The 8706-nt window shown below is 41.4% G+C and overlaps 2 protein-coding genes across 2 annotated transcripts; one reads left to right on the forward strand and one right to left on the reverse strand.

Annotated features, from left to right (window-relative positions):
- Positions 1 to 51: 51 nt before the first annotated feature.
- LOC137878970 (four and a half LIM domains protein 2-like) lies at positions 52 to 4242 on the reverse strand. Its single transcript, XM_068719512.1, has 6 exons — positions 4179 to 4242; positions 2232 to 2419; positions 1753 to 1927; positions 1339 to 1508; positions 482 to 668; positions 52 to 203 (listed from the first exon to the last, which is right to left on the reverse strand). Exons 1-6 carry the CDS (start codon positions 4240 to 4242, stop codon positions 52 to 54), a joined length of 936 nt encoding a protein of 311 aa, XP_068575613.1.
- Positions 4243 to 5863: 1621 nt separating this feature from the next.
- zgc:112023 (PI-PLC X domain-containing protein 1) lies at positions 5864 to 8637 on the forward strand. The gene is made up of 7 exons (XM_068719430.1): positions 5864 to 6103; positions 6210 to 6346; positions 6790 to 6915; positions 7061 to 7216; positions 7437 to 7549; positions 7700 to 7770; positions 8047 to 8637. Exons 1-7 carry the CDS (start codon positions 6016 to 6018, stop codon positions 8355 to 8357), a joined length of 1002 nt encoding a protein of 333 aa, XP_068575531.1. The 5' UTR covers positions 5864 to 6015; the 3' UTR covers positions 8358 to 8637.
- The last annotated feature ends 69 nt before the right edge of the window (positions 8638 to 8706 follow it).

Here is an 8706-nt window from a genome sequence, read left to right on the forward strand (position 1 = left end):
TAGGAGAATACTGCCATTGCTCTCTGATTGGAGCTTGGGCTCGGAGATCACTCAGAAGTCTTTGCCGCAGTCGGGGCAGAGGATGTCCTCTTTGCACGTCAGGAAACCTCGACCCACCAGAGACACGCAGCACCTTTTGCAGTTGAAGCAGTCGTTGTGCCACTGCCGCTCCTCAAACGAGATGTACTTGCTGCCTCCGAGACCTGAGAGAAAAGCAACAAACAGGAGCCATGAGCGACCATCCAACAGTCCCTGTGATCTCTGTAATGTAATAATCCTGTAATTGATGGTGATTGGATACACAGAGGCTGTGGTTACTTCTGTCTGTATGTAGCTCATGTGGGAATGCTACATGTAATGAGATTTTACCTTGGTTTTATCAGTACAGGCTGGTAACAAAATGGTGAGTGAAATGTTGTGATTTCACTTTAAATTTAGTGATGAGAGAGAATGTTCCTGCGTTTTCAGGGTCAAACTTTACCACTGATCGGGGTGGTGCAGGAGACACATTTCTTGGCAAACAGGTTGCAGAAGCAGCCGAGGCAGTAGGCGAAGTCGTCCCGAGAGGTGAACCTCTGGCCGGCCAGCTGCTGCTTGCAGCCGATGCAAACGAAGCACTCTTTGTGCCACGGCTGGTCACGGTAGTTCACTCCTCCAGTGGTGATGGGCTGAAAGAGTTGTGTCATGTAGTGTGAACACCTCTTGATTAAAGTATACTTAGACTGAAGTAAAAACTAAGAGCTACTGAGACATCTAAAAATGCTTTTGATACGTTTTTGACCAATACATTCTGTGTTTTCAGAGCTATGCATGAATGTATAGCTTCAAACTGTTTGATTTGTGTCATGTATGCCGTTTGTTGCTTCTAATCATAACTGCACCAGTGATTTGGACGTCCAGGTTCAAACCTTCAACCCAGTAAGCTCAGAACTTAAATACCAAATTCCAGTCAAAATCCCAAACGTTCAATTATTCATTTTTTTGGAAAAGTCTTCAATTTGCTTTAACTGTGCAGCCAATAGAAGCATCATAGTACTATAGTGTCTTTAACTTTAAAGCTACCCCAGAGGACTTCTGGGGTAAATGAATCATGGTTAACGTAGCTCTTAATGCCTCTCAAACTGAATATTGATTTAGTTACGATGTCCCGGATGAAAGAATTGCTTATTAGAGACCTTTCCACAACCTCAGGAGCGTTAAGCAACAATACAATCCGTTGCCTTTGAACAAAACTATTAATGTATGATCTACTGTTAAGGTAAAATATAAATTGATAGCAGCAAGAGAGGACTACAAAACACAAATGCAGTGGAAGTGGCTCACAGTGTGTAGTTGTACCTTCTTGCAGTGGATGCACTGCAGGGCAAACTGCTTCTCATAGCAGGACAGGCAGTAGTTGTTTGCGTCCTTCTGGATGAAGTTCCTGGTGCCAATGGGCTGCTGGCAACGGTTGCAGGTGAAGCAATTATCATGCCAACTGTTGCCCTTATGCTCCATCTTTTTGGAGCCTGGTGGGAGAGAGAGAGAGAGAGAGAGAGAGAGAGAGAGAGAGAGAGAGAGAGAGAGAGAGAGAGAGGGAGGGAAGGAGAAGGACAATGTACAGTAAGACCTTCTACCGGCATTCGGATCAGCCTCAACCAATTACAGCTAATGGCAATTTGCTGATGTCATGTGAGCTCTGCAAAGTGAGTGCACAGTAAAGTTCAAAGGCTACTAAAGAACCCCGAGAGAAAATCCGAAAGGCCTCCTCACCTGGCATGATGGTCTTCAGGCACTCATGGCACTTGGAAGAGTACTCGCTGCTGTAGCACTCGATGCACAGCGGCATGTCATCCTTGGTGGCAAAAGGCCGATCCACCAGAGATCGGTCACACTTGATGCAGAGGAAGCACTCGCTGTGCCAGTGGCGGTCCTTGTATGACAGATCCTGCAGAGTCGACGGAAGGAGAGAGCGTTTGGTTTAGTTAGAAATCAGAGGGAGGCTGCTGTGTTTCTGCATTTGCTTTTTTTGTTTCTGCTCAATGGAAACATTTCAACAACTGTTAAGTTAAAACATCAGTAAATCTTCACCCTCAAACACTGACACATGAGACCCAAACAGGGATATGCAAACTGAGGAGCACCGCCTCTGTTCAAGCCTCAAAAGCCTCAAAATATGTGATGCATGTTTGGCGTTGGGTGACATGAATGGGTGAGGAGTTAAAGAGTGACTGGGTAGAGAATGATTTAACCTTGCTGGTGCAGCTAATGAGCTTCTGGCACACTTCACAGTTGCTGGAGAAAAGACTCTCAAAGCACTTCACACAGAAGGGCTTGTCGTCCTTCAGGATGTACTTCTGCCCGTAAAGAGACCTTGTACACTCTGTACAGTCGTAGCGCTCAGCCATTGTGACTGAATCTCCTCTCCGAGTCTTCTGTCCTGTAAGATAAACCAACTCAACTTTGAAACTTGGATTGGATTTCTGTAAATGAGCGGACAAATAATGCGATAAACTAAACATCATGCCTTCATGACCCCGTACCAGGTACAAAGAAACTTAATTGATCACAAACAACCCCCAATTGGACACACACTGGAGAGCAAATGCCTTCCAGTTCATTGATGGACATAATGTGACTTTTAAATTTGGTTTACTTGTTTCAAAACAGACTAATTCCAAACCTTAGGAGGTCTTAATTTGCTCGGTGTCCTCTAAATTCCCGGAGAGAAAATTGAATAAGTTGAAATCATGAGTAAGAGCAAAAACAATTAGATGGAAGAGGGGCAAAGCAATGAGGAGAAAAGGGGAAAAACAACGACAACGTAAAGATTGAAGGAAGAGAAGAAATGAAGGAGCAGCAGAAAAAACGCAAAGAAACACAACATACAAGAAGAAATGAAAGAAACGCTTGTATCATCATCTACTGCAGACTTTTAAAACTTCTATTCAGCTGGAAGACAATTTTGAGAGCCATTTATCGGCGAATACCATCATTAGAGGTTTAAATATCTGAGAGGTAGCAGATTTTTCTAAGAAAGATTGCTGCATAAAATCTTATGCAGCCTCTGAAAATCAATTCTTGGAGGAACTCCAACTGGAAGGTGTTCAAAGGGAATGATCATGCTCCTTTAGGTCAGTTCAGTGCACATTTGATATCATCAATTCGTGTCTCCTAAGTTATTATCAATGTCTCGTCACTGATTGGCTGTCTGAAGCAGCCTCACGGACAACAAACAGGAAGTTGATTTCAGGAATAGCGACGGTAGAGCTCTGGCATTAACGGGAGGAAAACAGTTCTGGGTCCTTTCCCCAGAATAATCGAGTAATTTAATAAGGGGTACTCGGCAAAACACAAAGGCTGCTATTGATTGGATAATTGAGTTTTTGACATTTGTCATGAAGTCGTTAAGACACCTTGTAGATGAAAGCCGCTGATTTCATTCATTGCCAGATAGACTTTGAATGACTTTCCTTGAATTCTTTAATTCTTGACAAATATACTATTTTATGAAGGAATTACTCTTCATCCTCTTTTTGAAAGAACTCAGCAAGCAGCTCCAAATAAGCTTCCACAAAACCTGGACGACGCTCAGGATACATATGTGGATTTTATTGAAATAAAACCCCATACAACCCCTCTTATACTCCCCTGAAAATACCTCTTCTACAGACACAATACACCCCTTTCTGAATCCTCTGTACCGTCTATTACTTCTACCCTAATACACCTCTTAAGGATCCTGACCATAAACCTCCTGCACCTTTTCATATCCTTATCTAAACCCCTGTAATACTTTGCTTAACTTGCTTCTCCTGTCATCCATCCTGAAGCCTTATCCCTCTATTTTCAATGTCAACTTGATGTCCTTTTAAGATATAGTTTTTAAGCTGAAATCTTAATACCACAAAAGAAACCACTTTTAATTTGTTGAAAAAGGTGAAATTTAAATAATCCTCTTCACAAACCTGGATTATATTCATTGAATGATGACGAATTTAGCGATACAATAACTTTTTAAAAATACTAAACTATATGAGGCTAAATCAGGGCAGTTGTTTCACACAGCACACACGTAGATTTGTATCATTCTTATGGATGACTTGGAAAATAACAGAGAAAAGCAGGAAGACAGAGAGGGAAGTGCACAGAAACATTGGGTCAAAGACGAGACAAGAAGGTGAAGAAAGAAGTCTTACCTGTCAGAGGAAGAGCCGGCGTGCAGACTGAGCCCAGAGGTGTCTTCTGAGCGCCGTTGTCCATCTGCCTTTTAAAATTAGGGCTAAATTTGACACACACTGGGGCAGGAAGCTGAGGTAGGGGTGTGACCAGAGTGGGCAGGTCAGATTATATTTAGACGGCTATATATTAAAGCCAAAATGCAGAAAATCCCAACAAACCCCTGCATTGAAATGTGGGAACCTTTGAGCACACAGAACACAACTGGTAAAATATGGATGTGTGTGAAAATATGAATGTCTGCATTATCTACATATATCTACAAATGCATTTCACAGGGTTTGTATTACGTCAAAGTGGCAGGAGAACAGAACTTATGTCAGCATCAGAATAAACTTTCTTGTGACCCAAAAAGAGAAGGAAACCAAATTGTTATCGTTGATCTGGATTTATGTTCATTTAGACAGTTGAGATAAAACATCCATTCAGATTAATCACCTGAAATCAAATAAGCATTTTATATAAAAATGACCTCGATCTCTTGATTTGATTACATTTAATTCAATGATTCATTTTACCATTCTGGCCCTGAAGTATTAAGTATGGTGCTGCCTTTGCTTGTATCCATTTTTGCAACTTTCAAAATAAAACCTCTAATGAGATGAAGAATAAATAAGTTATATAAAACAAAAAAATCCCCATTATAAAATAGTTTCTAAATGTAGATGGCATCTTTGTTTCTTTTAATGGTTCAAATGGTCATGTCAGAGCTAAACTGCAGCCACGTGTTAGTCCTTAGCCCAATTTCTGCAGTGAATAATACTGGAATAATCTGTCCATGTGTGACTCCAATGAGTGTCGGAATGTGCTGCAGTTACATTTTCTGATGGGTCATGTTTGTTTGTACCCCTGTACACTGAAAGAAGGGCCACTTCAAAAATGAAGTATAAGAAACACGAGCTCTTACTCAGAGAGCACTGTGACATGTAATGATCATGTAAACATCTCATTAAGCTATTTGCCAAATGACCCCAATGTACCACAGCCTGAAGAAAAAAACACTTGTGAAAAGGAAAAGTCAGGACATAGTCAGGATTAGGTAACGAGATAAATGATTTTCCAAGGAGAGCAGTTCATCAAATGTTCCTATTTGTAATTCTTCCATTATCTACTTGATTATTTTATTTTTTTACAGTAAACTGACAAACACATCTATAGGTCATCTATAATGTCATGTATAAGTAAATAACAGCAATGTAAAGCTGCAATGGCATAAAATGTAGCTTTGCTTTTATTTGACAGCCTTGTCTTCCTTTGGTTTTGGCATTAATTGGGCTGACCAAACCAGAGAGTGTGTTGTCTGTCGAATTCAAGATTTAATGGAAAAGGAAAGATTTAAAAAAACATCATCTGTTGCATTGCTCGCCAGATTGTGGCGCTAAATGACAGCTACTTATTTTACCTTGAAATCAATGTGTTTCTACCAGCTGTTATAAAAATGTATAAACATATTTCACTTCTGTATTTCAATTAAAGGTCCCTTAATATGAAGTTTGGGTCCAAGCCTAACTATAATCTAGAATTCAAATTGTAGTTTAGGCTGGCAAAATAAGCAGACAAATATTTTGTATTATTTTATTTTTTCGAAAATGAACTTCCGCCGCGGTCCATTTCTGGTTTTATTTTGAAGGTTGTCGCAGGAAGTGCTAGTTAACAGCTGTTACTTGTGACATCCGGAAAAGCTGGTAAACAAACGATTCAAAACCAGGAAGAGGAGCTAGACGTTCGCAATGAAAACAGTAAATATTTAGCTAAATAGAGAAGGAATAAAACTGCTAAATATTTCCGGTGACGAACATGGAAGACGAAGAGCGGAACCCGGACTGGATGTCCCGTCTGCCCGAGGAGCTGCTGGACGTCCCGCTGTGGAACCTGGCTATACCCGGTAAAACAGAAACACCGGGGATATGTTGATGGTGTACACTAACGACAATGTGTCTAACTTCAGATTCGATTTTAGAGGAAACGGTGCATACATTCTCTCACCACAGGGAGCCATGACAGCATGTCGTTCTGCCTGGATGTCTCATCTCCCGTCGTGAGGTCAGAGCCCTGCCTCCTCAGAGCGATCGACAGGCTGTTTCCCTGCTGGACTCGACCCTGCGTCTCCCACTGGGCCACCACGCAGGTAGAGGAGCACACATACTGTACTGTACTGTCCCAATTTAGGCGACTAAAGCCTGTCCTTCAAGAGGGTTTGAAGTGGGACAATCTGGCCTCAGGTGGTGCGTTCAGGTGCTGCCAAACATTTCCAAATTGATATCACTGTATATGCTCACAGCCACTGATAGCAAATGGAGAGGCGCCTTCACAAAGTACAGACTGTGAGCAGACAATATATCACGTTACATTGAAAACAGCGCTTTAATCAAAGTACTCTTAAATGTACTCATTTAACAGCAGGAAGCCCCTCATCAGAATTACTATGCATTGTATTATTTGATTACTACTACTTGTATTAACATGTAAAAATTCTAACTACTACATATATATATATATATATATATATATATATATATATAAAAAAGAGTACACAGTTTGCCTCTGGTGTGTGTGTGTGTGTGTGTTTAGCAATCGGTCCTCAGTGATCAGTGTGAACTTGGTGTTCGTTTCTTGGACCTGCGGATCGCCAGGAAGCCAGCCGGTGGCAACAACTTGTTCTTCGCCCACGGCATCTACACACTGGTGACTGTGAAGGTACACACACACACACACACACACACACACACATACACACACACACACACACACTCTCAGTCTAACATTTGACACACTATCCGGACGCTACTGGGAAGCAATTCAACACAAAGTGCATGTGTGTTGTACGTTTGTGTTTCTGCAGGAGGCCCTGGATGAACTGGCTATCTGGTTGGACGCTCATCCTAAAGAGATCCTAATCATTTGCTGCTCGCATTTTGAATCGCTAAGCGATGAAGATCACTTCCACCTTGCGGAGTTCATCATCACGCTGTTCGGAGAGAAACTCTGCCCCTCACAGGTAGCTGAGACTCTGCAATGATTAAGTGATAAATCAATTAGTCCATCGACAGACAATACATCCACAATCAATGAAGGGTTATTTATTAGGCACAACATGAAACATGTGCTGCTTCCAGCTTCATAAATGTGAGGATTTGCTGTTTCCTATCATTGTGAATTTAATATATTTAGGTTTTAAATAAAGTAAAATCTTACTGTGTACATGTGTTTATATGCAGGACATTCCCACTCTGCGTTCCTGTTGGTCCAGACGTCAGCAGGTCATTGTTTCCTATAGGAACCAGCAGGTGGTGCTGCAGCACCCTGAGCTGTGGACTGGAATACCTTACTGGTAAATACACAACAGGGACGCTTTGAAGTTGTGTCTCTAATAGGTCTGCTACAGAATGCTGGCTGCAGACTTGACCACGTTTTGCTGTGGACCTCTCTTCACTGTGAGATGTAAATCAAATAACTCATTCAAACATTAAACTGACTCCAGGTATGCAGACAGCCCAGATCCTAAGAAGGTGATTGCCTACCTGGAGGACCAGAAGCACAAAGGAAGACCAGGTACGCAGTGGTGGAGGAAATATTCAAATCACTTATCAAAATAAAAGCTAAATTACACTTTACAACATTTACAATTACAAGTAAAAGTCCCGCAGTAGAAGTAAGTACAAATATATACAAGTATGAGCAACAAAATGTACTTAAAATATCAAAAATAAAAGTACATGGCTCATTTTACTGGATCATTAATATTGATGTATTAATATGTAAATGGTACTTTGTTGTTAAAGTTGTCCGAGATGTACAACAATGCATGATGCTCTGTTTGTTTTCCAGCTGGTTTCTACGTCAGCGGTCTGAACCTGACAGAAGACGCTCCTTACGTCCTCCTCCATCCCCTGCAGGGCATGAGGAAGATGACGATGAAGGCTCTGTCTCTGCTGCTTCTCTGGGCGGGCGAGCAGCGGCCGGGGCGAGAGGCGGACGGGGTCAACATCCTCTGCTGCGACTTTGTGGCCGTCAGTCGGTTCTGCTCGCTTGTGATTGGACTGAATTACAAACCGCTGAGTGGAGCCGGCGCTGCTGCTCCTCCTGTCTGCAGGAAGCTGCGAGCGTCTCCCACAGACGCCGTTGGAGAGCCAACATAGAAAGACTGATCTGAAAAATCTTTTTTGCACTATTTTACTTGTTTAATTGTCATATTGTTTTTCCTAATTTATTGGAATTTTATACACTTTTTTTGCTTTGCATGCTATTTTGAAATATTTTTCGCAACTTTCCATGTGTAATGATATCTGTAATCACATGATGGTATCATTAGCAAAGCTTACATACAGCAGGTTACATACATGCAAAAAGAAAGCAATAAAAAACAACCGTCACTGTTACCAATGTAAATGTATAAGTATTAAAATGTTACCGACTACATGTGATCACTGTCCGCTCAATGCTTTGTTCTGTGTGTATAAACATGTTTGGCTCCAATTTAAATTTTCA

This window comes from Cebidichthys violaceus, unplaced genomic scaffold (assembly GCF_023349555.1).
Source record: "Cebidichthys violaceus isolate CVI_PGR_0920_01 unplaced genomic scaffold, fCebVio1.0.p SCAF_24, whole genome shotgun sequence".
In the NCBI taxonomy this organism is placed as follows: domain Eukaryota; kingdom Metazoa; phylum Chordata; class Actinopteri; order Perciformes; family Stichaeidae; genus Cebidichthys; species Cebidichthys violaceus.